Source organism: Epargyreus clarus, unplaced genomic scaffold, assembly GCF_041222505.1.
Source record: "Epargyreus clarus isolate Ecla_fem2 unplaced genomic scaffold, WU_Ecla_fem_2.2 ptg000034l, whole genome shotgun sequence".
Taxonomy (NCBI): domain Eukaryota; kingdom Metazoa; phylum Arthropoda; class Insecta; order Lepidoptera; family Hesperiidae; genus Epargyreus; species Epargyreus clarus.
The window spans coordinates 8048397-8066670 of NW_027332239.1; the positions used below are offsets into that span (position 1 = coordinate 8048397).

At 39.5% G+C, this 18274-nt stretch overlaps 2 protein-coding genes across 2 annotated transcripts; one reads left to right on the top strand and one right to left on the bottom strand.

Moving 5' to 3' along the window:
* The first annotated feature begins 2171 nt into the window (after positions 1 to 2171).
* LOC140756167 (uncharacterized) lies at positions 2172 to 7297 on the top strand. Its single transcript, XM_073091604.1, has 2 exons — positions 2172 to 3303; positions 6095 to 7297. The coding sequence occupies exons 1-2, from the start codon at positions 2246 to 2248 to the stop codon at positions 7206 to 7208; spliced, it is 2172 nt and encodes a 723-aa protein (XP_072947705.1). The 5' UTR covers positions 2172 to 2245; the 3' UTR covers positions 7209 to 7297.
* Positions 7298 to 9532: 2235 nt separating this feature from the next.
* Positions 9533 to 10516, bottom strand: LOC140756275 (uncharacterized). Its single transcript, XM_073091758.1, has one exon. It carries the CDS (start codon positions 10437 to 10439, stop codon positions 9627 to 9629), a length of 813 nt encoding a protein of 270 aa, XP_072947859.1. The 5' UTR covers positions 10440 to 10516; the 3' UTR covers positions 9533 to 9626.
* Positions 10517 to 18274: the final 7758 nt, after the last annotated feature.

An 18274-nucleotide genomic window follows, 5' to 3' on the forward strand; every position in this document is an offset into this window, starting at 1 on the left:
CCCCCGGTGGCCGTCCTCTGCGCTGCGTAGAGGACTCCGGGATCTCCAGAGGAACGCAACCGGAGTCCTCTTAGCGCGTTGCCCCATCGGGCTCCTCCCAGGTGAGCGTGACGCTCAACACATACCGCCGTCCTTCCCGGGGTCGCTGTCCGGGCGGTTCGAGCTCCCACTCTTACGACCCGCAACCCCGGAAGCCCCTTTTAGTCGCCTCTTACGACAGGCAGGAGATACCGTAGCCCTATTCTGGTCCCGGAACTACAGGGACCGTCAAAATCATACCCTAGTGGTTCATAATCATAATATTCAATAAATAACCAACAATCACACTTGTATTTTCCAAAATGCAGTTCCAAGTAGCAGCTGGCTTATGACTCAAATACGCAAACAGGATACCTAAGTACTTAAGACTACGGATTAATTTGCATATCTGTTTCACTTTTGCTGGCCTTGATTTATTAATATTTCATTAGTATTTAATTGGAAAATGTTAAAGATAATAGTTAAAAATGTAACGCAATTCGCTTCTCTGTAGGCACTTCGTATTAACATCGATAGTTTTTTATCATTCGATAACTTTAGCACATATGTTACTCTATCGTTATAAAATTTATAGGATTATTATTTATTTTATCTTTAGCAGTCAGGTAGTATGTTTTATTTATAAATAAGCAGTGATAGCCTAGTGGTTAAGAAAGTCGGCCTCTTGATCGAGAGGTCCGAGGTTCAAATCCCAGGCACGCACCTCTGATTTTCAAGGTTATGTGCGTATTAGAAATGAATTATCACTTGCTGGTGAAGGAAAAAACATCGTGAGGAAACCTGCATACCTGAGAAATCTTAAAAAAAAAGATTTTCAAATGTATGTGAAGTCTACCAATTCGCACTTGGCCAGCGCGGTGGACTATGGCCTAATCCTTTTCATTATGAGATGAGACCCGCGCCCAGCAGTGGGACATTAATGGGTTGTTGATGATGATGATGAGTATGTTTTATTTAGATACACATTCTTTTAAATCGATTTAGTGACGAAAGAGAGCTCTTTTACTGATTTTGAAAAAGCGGAGGTTCTATGTTCGGTTCTATGTATTTTTTCATGTGTATTTTAACAAGTTCCTTCGGAAATTTAGAACATACTTTTATTCAAATTTTACTTAAAATTTCAGAATTTTATATATATTTTTTTAGAATATTCAACTTACATGAAGACTAAGGAGAAAATGTCCACATCAAATCAACACTTTATATCTGTTATAAGGCTGCGATGCGTGTGGCTAAGTCCCTCTCCCGTCGATTTACTTAGGTTTCTATTATCTTCATAGAATAAATAAGGGTTCATCATTAATACATACCACAATAAACCATATTGACTCAGTCACTTGTTAGCAAGTACATTTTTTTTTTAATATAAGAGTAGCAGACGAGCATGCAGTCCACCTGATGGTAAGTGGCTACTGCCGCCCATGGACATCTGTAATCAACCCCAGGGATCAACCATAGGATTAGATATTCCTACCTGAGGTCGGCCACAGATGCGCCGCTACCCCTGAGGACTAAGCTGGAACGCCTTGGAAAGTCTGTCTCCCTTACCACACCCTTCTAACCGGAACACAGCAGCGCCTAACACTGCTGTTATTAGGTAGAAATAGGTGTGTCGGTGGTGCCGCCGGAGTTGAACCACAAAGGGTTCTACCACCTTCAAATTATAGACATTACATACACAAATTATAGACTTCATTATAGAAAAGTGTTAAAATCATTACTTACAAGTTTCGCGTATAATTAAACTAAGCTATTTTCGTATCTATTAGTAGGTTTTCTATCTTTATAAGTTGTATATAAGTTGGTTTTCAAGAAAAAATATGTACCTATATCCTATCAAGTGTTATAACCACCAATTTGTTGTTTAATCGCTACAAATTACACGGATGTAGTCGTGCCATTGACGAAATTTATGTTTTTGGCACTCAATTTATCTTTAGCGTGTATCGATATTGATGTCGCCTACTAATCATCATAAATGTCAAATGTTCATTACCTACTTGCAGGTAAAAAAGCGACCTTTAAGGATCCGATTTCGGCGGTAGTGCGCAAGGACGGCGGGGTCCACTTTAATGTTTCGACGCCCATAACAATATCAATAGATTTATGCACATGATTGTCATATATAAGTGAGACGAATATCAATTGAGCATCAGTCAGCCGTTTAGGTTTGTGATCTTCGGGCTTAACACAGACCACGTTCAAGATGAGATCGCTGGTGGTGTTGAGTGCGTTCTTCGCAGCGGCGGTCGCTGCCCCACATTACTTCGAGCCGACCGTGGTCGGACATCACACTGTTTACTCGTCACCCGTTGCCAGCGTTTACTCCGTGCCTGCTTCTGTGTCTCATCAATCCAGAGTAGATGTACGCACGTCGCCAGCCGTGGTTGCTGCTTCACCAGCTGTAGTCGCTGCTCCAGCTGTGGTTGAAGCTGCTCCCGCTGTAATCGAATCAGTGCCTGCTGTTGTTGACGCCCGGTCATCGTACTACGCTCCTACTGGTACTGTGTACGGAGGTGGTGCTGCTGTTACCCATCAATCAAGAGTAGATGTTAAATCTTCGCCCGCGGTGGTAACTCAAGAAGTGGTAGCACCTACTTTTGTAGAAACACCAGCTGTTTATGCCGCTCCTTCAGCTGTGTACACCGGTGCGTCCGCAGTTTCTCATCAATCAAGAGTGGATGTTAAATCTTCGCCAGCTGTTGTTACCGAGCAAGTGGTCGCACCCGCTGTAGTTGAATCACCTACTGTTTATGCCGCCCCCGCTGCTGCTGTGTACACTGGTGCCTCCGCCGTATCTCATCAATCCCGAGTGGATGTCAAGTCATCTCCAGCTGTAGTGTCTCATCACGTCGTGGCACCAACAGTCGTTGAATCACCCACTGTTTACGCCGCTCCCGCCGCCGCTGTTTACACTGGTGCCTCTGCTGTGTCTCACCAGTCACGTGTAGACGTAAAGTCATCTCCAGCTGTAGTTTCCCAGCACGTTGTTGAAACACCTGCAGTTTACGCCGCGCCGTCCGTTTACTCGACAGTAAACGTGAAGTCGTCTCCAGCTGTAGTATCTGAGCTAGTGTCACCTGTTGCGTCAGTATACGCGGCTCCATCTGCTGTATACACCGGAGCGTCAGCAGTGACCCACGAATCCCGCGTCGACGTGAAGTCCTCGCCTGCTTACGTCACAGAGCAGGTTGTCTCACCGGTCGTCAACGCTCACTACGCTCAGTCATATGTGGCGCCCTCCGTTTACACCACTTCCTGGTAAATTTTGTATATTAATTTAAATTAATGTAAATACAAGCTTTTTATGAATAAACATATGTAATAAAAACTGTATCATAATGTTTTAAGCCTATTTTATTTTAAAACTAGCTGACTCAACAAACTTTGTACCGCCTCAAAATCTATTTATCAAGTATATTTTATATAAAATATAGCCTATGTTACTCGTGGATAATGTAGCTTAAGAATGGTGAAAGAATTTTTAAAATCGATCCAGCAGTTTTTGAGCCTATTCATTACAACCAAACAGACAAACAAAGTTTTCCTCTTTATAATATTAGTGTAGATATGTAACTTGTAGGTATAAGCCCTGGAAATGAGATAAATGGAATAAAATATTTATCAAATAACGATAACATTAACCTATGTCATAGAATGAGTAAAATAAGATCGCTAATTTAGAACGGAAATAAACTAGAGTACTTTGTTTTAATTCTTATCTTTTCCATCGGAATGTCTCATTACAAACACTGTTATAAAATGGCTCATACAACTCTAGTTGTAAACATTACATTTCAATCGTAAAGTTTTTTAAGTGTAATATAATTATGTACGTATCTGATTGGCGTCGCCGCTGCTATAACGCAGTTAAAAATTAATATAATTGACGTTCACTATTTACTTGTAATATAAGTATTAATACATATAATAAATAAAAAAGACATCGTCTCAAATATCAGTTACGCTCTATATCTCTTCAGAATATATTGTTTACCAACTTCTATTTTAAAATGAAATTCAATACATTCGAGTTCATTCATTTCGAGTTACAATAGTAGTAACATTACTACTTATTAAAGAATTAATCCTTCTTCTAATACTTAGAATGTAAATCCTCGATTTTTTTTGGGTTTTGAAGCTAGGGCAAGGAAATAGTAAGACGAGATAAATATGTTTTTAATTGCATTATTACCGTAATATAGTGTCCGATTAAAGCTTTCGTATAATTTCAGTTGTACCTTAACTTTGGCCAAAAAGGGTCAGTTTTGGCCGAAGCCATAGATAATAGCAACCGTTGAAATTCAACGAATGCGTGAGATCGCGATAGAGATGGTGACGTGAGAGGGCACATACAACATTATGGGTCTGCGCGCGTATGTTGTAATTCATATTACACAATTTTGACATAATATTCTCTTTTGGCCCATTTTAAACTGAATTTCTCAGGAGTTTGTCTTTGTACCTTAGGCTTCGGCTCCAGCTTCGGCCAAGATTGGGGTGAGCAATTAATCGTCCTCTGCTTTGACTAGGTACAGATCTTCAGTAGGACACTAGAACAAGTAATAAATAGAAATTCTAATGAGTATGAAATGTTTATGTATATACTTGTTAATTTATATAACTTTATGATCTATTCATAAATATGTTTAATATCTGTAACATTTTTGATTGTCAACCGATTTCCTTTTTCTTCCGTTTGGTAAACTAACTCTAGTGTTATCAATAAAAGATCCTCAAATTTTCAATAATGATTTTGATAATCATAATTAACAGCAAATGATGACTGATAGTTATTTTAAAGTAAACATTTACTTAAATTAAAGAAGAAATCTGTCCAGGACATTCGATTAAAATCATTACTAGAAATTTGAGGATCTTACATCAGATAGATTCCCTGATTAAAATTATAATTAGTCGTTGTTCAATGGCAGATATCGAAGTGGATACCATATCGGATTGCAAAGGCAGTTACATCAGTAAATAGTGAATACATGTACGAGTAAAATTAATACTTTAAGCGTACAATTACTGTTGCCAATGGGTAATGACAGTGACCTACGAGTTAAACTCCTATTATTTATTTTGAAGGATTTACCTCTCTCCCACTATCCACAAATATGTAGCTAGCTAGTTGGTTAACACTTAAAATGTAAGTTACATATATTATATAAACTGTTTATTATACTACAATATTAACAATATTAAAAATTAATAATAACAATATTAAAGATTTAGACGCAATCTGTAATTCATAAATGCTTGTTAGCATTTATGGGTTAAAGATTGGATCAAAAATTTTAACCTCTTCCACTTACGCCCGCTAATATTCAATCTATCCAATGTCTATCTACCAAAGATTGAAAAACAATGCCTAGTATGAAATAGGTACAATTTCGATATTTGGTCGGCAAAACATTGGATAGATTGAATATTAGTAACTTGCATCAACAGATAGATGTAAGATTTGGACTATCTATATAACTTCAATGACAGTGCAATAGTACCAGTATGATATAATTTTATTGAGTTCATCTAATTTTAGATGCTGGCCATAGCAACATATCAACTAAACGAGATCAGACAAAGAGAGAGTTTTGTTTTTTTAGATTAATCTCCATAAGTACTATCCATTTTATTTTAGTACACAAATTAAATTGTCTTATTTTTATATATCTGTTCTTTCAATATCTTATTTGTAACATATAGTTTTTTATCATTTATATTCTGTCCAAATAACATAATAGCTTATATCCTAAGGTGATATATGTATATTTCAGCACATTGCAGGTTTATCACCTCGTAAATCATAGCTAAATATTAACGAAGGGCTACCACATGCATTACATTAAGACAGTAGGTTATACCCACTCAGAGTAAAAGCAACCTAAGGAACAAGGCCGATCACTTTCATGTGACACTTGACATTGCTGTTTCACTAATGTTAATTTTAAGCTTGTATGAGATAATACTTCATTAATTTGACTGCGTCTAGCAACTATAAAAGGAACCGATTGCCGGGTTAACTGTATCAGTCAACCGACACGGTTTGAAGTGATCGTTTAATTCGTCGAATCATAACACAGACCACGTTCGCAATGCAATCGCTGGTGGTGTTCTTCGCTCTTGCCGCCGTGGCATGCGGCTCCTACGTACCTCTGGCCCAGCCCGCGCACCACCCCGCGCTGGTGCTGGACCCCCACGGCCGCCCCCTGGACACCGCTGAGGTCATCAACGCGCGCGCCATCCACCTGCAGGCTAAGGCTCTGGACGCGCACCACGCTCCCCTCGTGCACGCCGCCGTCGCCCCCATCGCCCACTCCGTCGTCGCTGCCCCCGCCGTGTACGCCGCTCCCGCCGCCGTGTCCCACCAGTCCCGCGTGGATGTGCATCACAGCCCCGCCATCGTCGCTCACGCCGCTCCCGTCGTGGCCGCCCACTCCGTGGTCGCCGCTCCCCTGCTGGGACACTCCCTGGGACTTGCTGGACATGGACTCGCCGGTCACGGACTCGCTGGCCACGGACACTGGCTGAAGAAGCGTTCCCTGGGACACCTAGCCTACAGCGCCCCCATCTACGCTGCCCCCGCTGCTGCCGTCTCCCACCAGTCTCGTGTGGATGTCGTGTCTAGCCCTGCTGTGGTGTCTCACGCCGTCGCCGCCCCCGTTCTCGCTCACGCCGTAGCCGCCCCTGTGGTCGCTCACGTCGCCCCCGCCGCGGTGTCTCACCAGTCCCGCGTTGATGTGCGTCACAGCCCCGCTGTGGTTGCCCACGCCGTTGCCCCCATCGCTCACTCCGTGATCGCCGCCCCAGCCATCTCCGCTCACTCCGTGCTCGCCGCCCCAGCTATCTCTGCTCATTCCATCTGGGCGCCCGCTCACGGACATCTGTACAAACGTTCCTTGGGTCACTCCTGGGCTGCTGCTCACATTGTCCCCGCTGCCGTCTCCCACCAGTCCCGCGTAGATGTTATCTCCAGCCCCGCTGTGGTGTCGCACGCTGTAGCTGCCCCCATCGTGGCCGCTCCCGTCGTGGCTCACGCCCTGCCCGCCGCTGTCTCGCATCAGTCCCGCGTTGACGTGGTCTCCTCTGGCCACGTTGCCCCCATCGCGCACTCCGCCGTGTGGACCGCCCCCGCTGCGCATTGGGCCCATGCTGCTCACTGGTAAAGCGTAACTGTGATTCGACGAAAATTGTAGTTTTCGTTTTAAATAAGAATATTAAAATGAATAGACAAATATAAGTAATATTATCAACATATTTTTTAGTTTTTTTTTAAAGCACCTTAATTCATGCACTGTATTTATCTGTATATTGCATTTATTATAATAATAGGACAATGCGTCGGTTATTGAATATAACAATTTCTAACGACTCAACCAGAGATGATACTCATACTTAGTTCATAACTATGGTAAAGGTGTTATTGAAATTATGAAAAAAAATCTCATAAAATAAGTAACATTCGCAAATGATTTGAACAAAAAATAGCGCCGTGCTCAGGCTATTAATATATTCCAAATATTCCAATTTACATTTTCCCAACCTTAATCAAGCTACTAAAATGTAATTGAGAAATCAAACTAATCGCTCCACATTTCGGAAATTGCGGAACACTTCTGCAGGTCTTGGGTAAGTATGTTTCCTTTCCCACACCCTTTACTGCCCGTACCCCCCGCTAAACAGCGGGGTTGTTATAATTTTAACGTCGTCTCATTATATTACAATATTATTTAATAGTGAAAAAATATCAATTATGAAAGAATATTAAAAATCCGGGGTATTCACTCCCTTGAGAATTTGCCCGGGCAAAGAGTAGCAGGTACCTTCGAGACCCGAATAATCCCTACTATTGCAATATATTTTGCCTACTATTGAAATATTGCAAACGCGGCGCGTCTGCGGCATATGGGAGACCGGTGGGTACGAAGTTCCATCGTGCTTGCCTGTACTGTAGAAATCACCAAATATTGATGTTATTAGGCAGTAATAGGTGTGGTGGTGCCTCCACAGTCGAACCACAAAGAATTCTATATAAACATTCATGGTACACTAAAATGCGGACTAGGAACAGTAATAACTACTAACAGTTAGTAATTCTCACAACTTACTACCTTACCTTACTTTTGAGAGGGCGTACTTGTTTAAGCATTTACTAAATCAAGCCGTCGTGACGTAAGGTCCGGTTTATTGAGAAATTCTATAGACGAAGTCTTGTTGCCAATACTTATCTTGATTCTGGCGACTATTTTTGGATAGGAATGTAATTGTAACGGCGTTGCAACTGTGAGTGCTTGATCATAAGTCCCTCCTGCTATAAAAGCTTAAATATAATAGAACAGACAAATTGAAATAATAATACTGTTAGGAGTAGAGCACGTTGTTCCTGTAGCTTTGGGACCAGAATAAAGTGCCGGTAACCTTTTGAAGGTTTCCCCCACGTAAATAAAAAAGAGTATAGAGCATGTAATTAAATGAGTTCAGAATTTGACAATTATTATTAATTTGTTTTTTGTTACTTGTTTTATTAAACGTGTTTCTTAACGATAATAAAAATATAGTTTTATCGAAATTAAATAAGTTTTATGCCCCGGTGAACAGAAATTCCAAAAAATAAGGACAATAGATGGACAATGGTCCTTAAATAGGAAGCGAATTGGATAAACTGCAGTTCAATCCTTGTCAACTTGTAGGCGAGTAGATGTTAAAATTCCTCAACAAAAAAAAAATCAAAATGCCTCAACATCTTTTAGAAGTACATTTCTATGGGCGGCAGTGGCCACTTGCCATCTAGACTGTACGTTATTTTCGTCGTTAACTATAATTGTCCCACAGCTGGGCACGGAGCTCCTCTTGAATGTTAGTCTCCTACATTTAAATTAAAAAATATGTTCAACTAGTCATTTTTGCCACGCTAAGAGTAAGAGGAGTCTGTAGTCCCCTTCGCGAGCCAAATGGGACTAGTAGATCTGACACACCTTGTTCTTTCGTCAAGTTCCTGGTGATGTTTCCTTTCATTACTTCTAACCAAAAAATATCGATAAATTATAGGCATTAGTCAGGGATTCAAACCTTGCACCTCCGCAGTGATCGGTCAAATCTAGTAGGTAGAATTGGGCTATCATCACCTCTTAACACAAACTTTTCTTCATTATGATTATATTAGAAATATTTTTTTCTGTACAATAGGCAAGGTATACTCATACATGCAGGATACTATAGAAATATGTCAAATATTTTGGGCTTTAGGAAGTTCTTACTTCCTAAGTTTCCAATAGTTTGCCTTTATTTATAAATAAATTATTACGATTATGTTAGAAATTAAGAAACAATTTAAGTTACTCGTAAGTATTTGATGATATCCATTTTTTATGTACAGATTTAAATGATTTTATATTAATCGTAATTCTAATGCATTATTTGATGGGTCAACAAGGCGTTTAATAAGGGCTTACATGCTATGAGTTATGGAATCGGAATAAAATTTCGTGTGTTGTTGTATTTACATTTTTTTTTATTTATAAATATTTTTTTTAATTGCTTTAATTACATTATTTAAAATCTTAGGTGTTCGCCAGTTTCGTTCTTTACCAACCATGAACTAAATGTCCGGCATGGGCAAGAGGAGCGGAGTGGAGGAGTCCAGCGTGCGCGAGGGGAGCGGCGACCACACCGTGGGCGATGGGGGCGACGGCGTGAGCGATCACAGCGGGGCTGTGGCGCACATCAACGCGGGACTGGTGGGACACCGCGGCGGGGGCGACGTGAGCGACCACGGGGGCAGCTACGGCGTGAGCGTAGACGGGGGCGGCGACGGCGTGAGACACCACAGCAGGGCTAGACACGACATCCACACGGGACTGGTGGGAGACGGCAGCAGCGGGGGCGGCGTAGATGGGAGCGCTGTAGGCAAGGTGTCCCAGGGAACGCTTCTTCAGCCAGTGTCCGTGGCCAGCGAGTCCGTGACCGGCGAGTCCGTGAGCGGCGAGTCCATGAGCGGCGAGTCCATGACCGGCAAGTCCCAGGGAGTGTCCCAGCAGGGGAGCGGCGACCACGGAGTGGGCGGCCACGACGGGAGCGGCGTGAGCGACGACGGCGGGGCTGTGACGCACATCCACGCGGGACTGGTGGGACACGGCGGCGGGAGCGGCGTACACGGCGGGGGCAGCGACGACGGAGTGGGCGATGGGGGCGACGGCGGCGTGCACGAGGGGAGCGTGGTGCGCGTCCAGAGCCTTAGCCTGCAGGTGGATGGCGCGCGCGTTGATGACCTCAGCGGTGTCCAGGGGGCGGCCGTGGGGGTCCAGCACCAGCGCGGGGTGGTGCGCGGGCTGGGCCAGAGGTACGTAGGAGCCGCATGCCACGGCGGCAAGAGCGAAGAACACCACCAGCGATTGCATTGCGAACGTGGTCTGTGTTTTACTGACGAACAAGATCACTTCAAACCGAGCACGGTCGACTGATAAATTTTAGCCGCCCTCCGCTATATTTATACTGACCGGACATAATTAAAAGTAAGGCGATTTCAGTAGGTAATTGCTCCGTAATGCTAGAACAATGTCAGGTGTCAATAAAATGTGTGACCTCGGCTCGTGTGGCGGTCATAACGAAAGAATTTCGTGGTCGTAGTATGTAGTGCGCAACAAGTTTAGGCCTCACATGTCGTGAGATAGCATCTGTTAGGTAATCGACAACGTGTGAACCTTACAAAAATAGACATTTCTGATGTTAATCGTGGACTTCATATATTTCGCGGATTAGAGGTACCTAAATAAGTTTTTGTATGTATTTGTTAATATAGTTTCAATAAGTTACAAATATCATGTTTCACCATAAGATTAATGCATAGTTAAATCTGCATAGAATGCGAGGGGAAAGGCAGCCTTGCAGCCGGAGGTGGCAGTGGGTCCGCTATACAAAGAAAAGCATCCGAGCCGCGCAGTCAAGCGCGGGAGCTTACAAGTAGTGATGTATGGATGAATATGTTCGGATCTGGATCCGATAATTTCGGATGGTTTCGCTTATGGATATTAAATTTTAAGGAATTAAATTTTAAGGAAGTAAAAGTGAAGAAAACACAAATAGGTGATTTGATTTGTTAAGTAACTGAATAACATCGGTTTGGTCGGGCCGTTCATAATAGTATGTCATTAATCCGCCCTTATCCGAAATTATTCGAAACATTTATGTCGGTTTCGGGTATACTTTTATTTCGAATATCCGAATAACCGTCTATTATATTATTGGAATATTTCGAATAACGAAAAATATTCTATTTTCGAATATCGATTATAAGGCGGTTACTGAATATCGGTTACGGTTACCGATCGTTAACACCCTTGCTTAAAAGTACGTGGAATTATTCGATTACTGCATGCCCACGCAGTTCCGGGTAGCGAGACCGAACAATTACAGCGTATACGTGCTATTTGGTTACAAGTTGCAAATACAAATCAACACGTTTCAATCAAATTTATGATTAATTTGGTTTGGATAATTGTTATATACATGGTCAAACTTTTTGTGGTTCGAGTGCAACTAGTAGAAATAAATGTTATTCTGCACACCAAGAAGGAAATACAAATCTAAATGTAGAGTCGCACACATAGGCCGTATTATGTATCTTTCTAAGCTTTCTTCGCACTCCATGTTTCTCTGCTATGCACGGTTTTCCTCTAAAAGTAAGGATTTTGGCCATTATCCACCTTTGAGAACTTTTCTTTTTTTCAAGAATTTCTAGCGTGTTTCTTTAGGTTATTTTGCGTCACTGTTACAGCAACTAATAATTTCTTTCTTACAAGGACATAATTTTGGAAAATTAAAGGGTATTCGAACCTTGAACCGTTTGAGAAAGCAAGCCTCAACCATTAGGCCATCTGTAACTTATTAGGGACTATAATTGACTGTCGATGATTAATATTAAATGCAAATTAATTATAATTATGATAATATAGCGCGGTCATTGTAACATAGATATAATTGTGCATAATTGGCTCTTTCTTCCGTAATGTCAGATTACTAATGAGGAAGAGGAAGGAACAGTAACTTATAAAGACATGCAATGTAACAATCAGTAATCTTTATTAGTGGAGCGGATAACTGACGTATAAACTATAATTGAGGTTGCTAGAACCAGAGAAGCCTACAAAAACATGATTTACAATATGGAGAAAAGTAAAAGTGTATAGTCCGCTCTGAAGTTGTTGCTAGGAGGTGTAGTCATACAATTTACTACGGCGACGCGATTCATTTCTATATTCAGAGCGGACTAGCAGTTGTACGCGGACTATACAATATTTTTAAATTACGAAAATACAGATAGGTTAAAAATCATAAAAATGGAGTTAGGCCATTCTGATTCTAGCAGCCTCAATTGTCTTACGAAATAGAAGTCAGTATTGGTTGCAACCCTTTCTACGCGAACGTAGTGAACTAGCATGCACATCTGATGGTACTGGTCACTGCCGCACATGGACATTGTAATCAACCTCAGATAAGATCTTACCTGAGCTTGGCCAAAGATGCCTTGACACCCTTGAAGGCTAAGTTAGAACGCCTCGATAAGTATTGCTCCTGTTCTGCACACCACAAACCGGAGCATAGCAGCGCTTAACACTGCTGTCATTAGGCAAAAAGTGGTATGGCGGTGGTGTCTCCAGAGTTGAACCGCAATGGCTTCTATCATGTTACCCACCATATATTTCAAAGTAAACCCCAGCAGCAGCAGTTAATACTGCTCTTGAAAGCTTCGATGAGGCAAAAGTATCGTCGTAGTCAAATTGTAACATGTAAGTATGCCTTCATATCTAAAGCTAGGAGAGCTACACTTTTTATACAGGGTGAATCTCCATAAAGTGCACATATTGAAACAGGTAAAATTAAACCGCATTTTGTCGACAAAAAAAAAATAAAAAAAAAAAAATTTTTTTTTTAAAATGCACAAAAATATTTTTTTTTTTTTTTTTTTTTTTACTACTTACAATCACATAATTTAGTGATGATATCACATATGAACAAAAGTCAACCTTAAACATTGTTTTTAGGTGAATGTCACCTGAAATTAATTCGTCGCTACTAAGGCTCAAAGATTACGCCATTGTTTTTATTATTGCAAAGACGGCCCAGTTTTCACCACACATGCAAGTTTCCTAAGAACCTTGCTCTGGTTTCGTAAGGAACAAAGCCTTTTCCAATTTAAGAAAGAAATGGTAGTCGTGAAGTCGTGACGAGGTAAATTTAGCACCCGCCCAAACTATTCGTTTTCCTATTACAGGAGAAAGATAAGACAAGAAGGCACGACTTACTCGTAGTTACCAATCAGTAAGTGTTTTCTCGCGGTTACGTTGCCATAATGTCTGTCCGCGTAGAGTCTCGGGTTCGATCCCCGGCCAGACAGATTTCTAAATGATGAATTTAGGTTTCTGTTTCAGGGTTTGTGTATTTGTCTCTGTGTGTGTCCATAACACCCACGATACAGGGAATCCTAGTGTGGGGCTGTGCGTGTAGAAAGTGTTTTTATATAAAGATACTTTTCTTAATACACAAAGTTTGTACATCATTTGAAGATAACTGTTTGTGGTTTGACTCGGTAGCACCAACGCCACATCCTCTTTTCTTTAAGGTACTAATAATTGCTTATAATCACATAATTTAAAGTTCTGGGGGGTTACTACTATCTCTTAAAACAATATTATTTTAATCATACTTTTACTTTTCTTGCAGGAAATTGAACGTTTTAATCCAAATATGAAAATTTCGGTTGGTTTTATACAATGGATAAGCGAAAAATTAATAAAGGCTTAAGTTTGTTCAACTGTGTATGACGGAATATTTTACTGTTTCAAAGAGGAAATAAAACTTTCCTGAACTATGATGGTTTTTAAACGATGGTGGTAAGCCCCCAGGTCGTATATATCTACAGGGGTTTAGGTGGTCTTTCCAACGTGCCCAAGTGCGTATTGGTACACTTCGTAGGAAGAACTCTCACTAGATTGTCACAACCTTTTCCTTCGTTTAATAAGAATGAAAGTAACATTGTTACATCCTATACGAATTATTGGAATTGTTCCGTCGATACTGCACAATGTTATATCTCTAATTTATTAGTAGTAGATTTTAATCGTGACTTCTCCTATATGTGCCTATTCCTAACTATGCGTCTTACTCTGTTGTACTTGTTAAAGCCTAAGGTCGTTCCCGTGTCCCTTCAAAACAGTATTTCTGTGTTATAAGATTAACCATGAATAATGAATATACCTAAGAAATCAGCGAGTTGTGAGAATAAAAACAATTTAAGATATTGAATAGTTAAAGGTTTACCTAACTTGCTCTTGTTTATATTTACACAGTCCAAATTGTGTTGTTCTTACTTGAGCATAGATTAGTAAAGATTACTCACACCTAACAAGAAAATGTACCCAGTTTTGAGAATTGAAATAGTTGCGTAAAAAAGTTTTGCCACGTCTCTAAAATGTCCCTAAAATATTTGAAATAATTATTTTTTTATTATGTAAATCACGCAGTATTAGTTATTTATTCGTAAATTTTCTCTAAAAGTGTTTTTATTTGTCAAGAATTAAAAAAAATAACTTACTACTGCCGTTTGTGGCTTCATTCAATTTTAAGGTGGCGAAGTATCTTTACTAATCTATGTACGTGAGGAAATTCTTCACGATCTCTATTTAGTAGGACTACTTTAACCTCTAATTAATAATATCTGCTGTATTAAATTATAAAAACGTTAGAGTTTATATTTATCTCTTTACATAGCGGTACATTACTTTTACTTTCATTATTCATTATTATTAATACATACATTCTTTATTAGTATTAATAACTAAACATTTTTTTAATTTCATTTTTGGTTGTTGGAATTCACGAGTTACTTAAAAAATCATATTACGCTTTTTATTAACGTAACACGTAAGAATAATTTTATTTTCAGTTAAACCTTCACACTTGCTATTTAAGGCACGAAGGTTTTGTTAAAAATAAATATACATATTACTGTAATATACATTAATTAAATTTTGTGGCTAATCACGAGTAATGTTTAACTTGAATATTTTGTTAAGTCATCATTACGTATCAAAAACATGTTAGGAATTTGAATATACGAGCATTTGCCCGCGAATTCGTTCGCGTTACTTATGAAATTAAATAATAAACAAACTTTCACCTTTTTGAGCTCGTTGAGGGTTAATCTTCTGAAAACGGCGAAAAAGTGTTAACTTTTACCCAGAAATCAAATCAAAATATAAAGTTTCATAGCGTTTGCTTCAAAATTGGATTAAAAATCAAAATTTTCAATCCCTATTTTATCTTCTTAAGGGTTGATTTTCTAATAACTGCTATTTGAGATGTTTCATATTCAGAAGGCCAAATACAAAATTTCATAGCGTCTGTTTTAAAACTGTCAGTTTTCAATTGTTATTTTACCCCCTTAGGGATGAAATCTCCAAAAAATCTTTCTCAGTGTTCACTTACATTATATAAAGAATCTATGTGCAATATTTCAGGATTTTAGGTTCAGCGGTTTCGGCTGTGTGTTGATCTCTGGCCTTACGATTTTAATATATATTTTAAAAAAAATCAAACAAGATAAACAAGAAGATTATGAAGATTAATTCACTTTCTGTTGTGAAAAGAAAATGAGCTAAACATAAAGGTTCAATTAACTTGATTGTATTGTGGAGGCAAATTATGAACGTTAAAATTGAATAATGTAATAAGGGCCTTTGACCTGTTTGACCCTTCGTACTCTGGAGGTTTGGCTGTAAGGATTAATATGGGGCTATTGAGCAGACTTTGTCAAGATTTTCATACAGGAACTTTCATCCAATTACACTTAAACCAACTCTAATAATGATTTATTTCAGCCCTACCACTTAAACAGTATCAGCTGCTGTGATAAGGGCGGTTATAGGCTAGCTACCTGTTTAAAGGAAACTTTAAACTCCACATCTGTTTCTTACTTAATGTCTTTGGATATACATTTAAAAATCTTTGTGTTATACTTTAATATGATGTTATAATGTAATGTACATATTAAGCTGATTCAAAAAAAACGGCTAATTTTTTTTTACAAAATCCTCACATAAAAACTTCCGAGAAGGCGTGAAAAGACGCCTGTAAAAAGCAGAGCCCTTAATATTATTATTAAGAGGTCGCGCATCGGGAATTTCTATTTCTCGTTTAAATAACACAGGAATATTTTTTTTTTAATTTTGCAATTTCGTATTTTTGCAACGGCTCTTTGAATTAGCGGACCAAAGCATATTTTTGTAGGAAATTTGACTTAGTAGTCGGACATAAAAATATAAATTCTTGAAGAACAAAACGTCCATTTCGAATGATTTGAAACATTGAGCCAAAAAATTGTTAATACGCGAAATGTTTAAATTGATGAATGGCGGGAACTTAACTGCCAAATTATTATAAAAAAATATGTATTTTCTTAAAATTGAGGCTTTTCCTTTAATTTGTCATTTATCATTACTTCCCAGATTTTGATCCTTATAAGCAACACTATCAGATAGTGGAATAATATAGAGGGTGTATTTTTTTTCAAAATGAACTCGTTCGATTCCCGGCTAGGGAATAAGTTATTTTAAAAAAGTAATGATGCAGTTTTAGTTTTTATCAAAATCGGCCTCGTAACTCCTTTCAGCATTTTTCGCTAATCCTTATAGTTTCGGATTTGGCCCTGAAGGCCCGTTTTAAAAATTCACCCTGTATATTTTTTAATATTGAAATCCTAAAATTCTTAAGCCTGATCATAATATGGGTTGCTTGGTCATCCAAGTAAAATATAGGAAATTATCCGAAGGTGGTGTACCATTTGTGCTTCGACTCCGGGGACACTACCAACACTGTTCTGATGTAAAGTATGTATTTAGAGGGTCTTGGTTATTCGAGGCGTTCAAACTTAGTCCTAAGGACAAAGCATCCGTGACTCCCGTGAATTCTATATTTCTATACTTCTATACTTTTATACTTTTATACTTTTAAACTTCTATACTTCTATACTTCTATACTTCTATACTTTTATACTTCTATACTTCTTATACAAAAGTTTATAGATTTTTTTTTTCGTTACACTACTTCACGTTTAAATTATTTCATTTAAACAATAACAGTTCGGTTTATACTACGCATGTAGTAATTCCGTGACCGCCTACTGCCTACTACTTGTTAAATGTACGTACCAAAGTTCCGGTAAAAACTGGTTTCGATTGGTTTCGTAGAACCAAAACAAAGGGGAAGTTTTTCACAATCAGATAATTGATTGTTGACAACGAATTTTAATCATTAAAACTTTTAGAACTAAGTCTCAGAAGAATAGGGAAAACTGAGTATATATCATAACTTTTACGTAATTATAGAGGTCGTAGAACTCGAAGTAGCTTATTCCCGGAAGCTCCACTGCCACACCTATTTTTGTTTTATAACATTAGCGTGAAAATATGTTCTGATTTTATGGGTAGCAAAGTATCAGTGGACGGCCTCAGTACTCAAATTTAATCCGGGGTTGATTACAGATGTTCGTAGGTGGTAGTTGCCATTTCATCATCATCATCAACCCATCACAGTCCCACTTCTGGGCAAGCGTCAGAATGAGAATGCTATCAGAATGAGAACGTTAAGGCCATAGTCCACTGCGCTGGCCAAGTGCGAATTGGTAGGCTTGACATGCCTTTCATTTTTTTTTAATTTCTCAGGTTTCCTCACGATGTTTGCCTTCGCCGCTTAAGCATGGGATAAATAATTTCTAATACGCACATAACTTTGAAAAATCAGAGGTGCGTGCCTGGGATTTGAACCTTGGACCCCTTGATCAAGAGGCCGAGTTTCTTAACCACTAGACTATCACTGCTGGCCCCGGGAGGGACGTCGGCATGTGTGGTCGCATACCATCGTGCACACCAGACGGAGTGGCGAGCGTCATGCTCACCTGAGCGGAGCCCGACGGGGCAAGCGCTAAGAGGACTCCGGTTGCGTTCTTTGGAGATCCCGGAGTCCTCTACGCAGCGCCGAGGACGGCCACCGGGGTGGTTTCAGTGCGGTGAGAATCCCACATAACCCCGTGTCGCTCCCACGGCATAGGGTACCTTTTGAAGGTTTCCCCCTCGTAAACAAAAAAAAGGCTATTACTGCTGTTTTTACCATCATATAAACCGCATGTTCGTATGCTACTTCTACACTCGTAATAAATAACTTGATAGTAATATCTAAA

Excerpts from the sequence above, each read along its gene's own strand:
- LOC140756167 (XM_073091604.1), top strand. The coding sequence starts at position 2,246 with ATGAGATCGCTGGTGGTGTTGAGTGCGTTCTTCGCAGCGGCGGTCGCT. Across the intron at positions 3,304-6,094 it reads GTTTACACCACTTCCTGGTA|TGATCGTTTAATTCGTCGAA; the intron begins AATTTTGTATAT and ends CACGGTTTGAAG.
- LOC140756275 (XM_073091758.1), bottom strand. The coding sequence starts at position 10,439 with ATGCAATCGCTGGTGGTGTTCTTCGCTCTTGCCGCCGTGGCATGCGGC.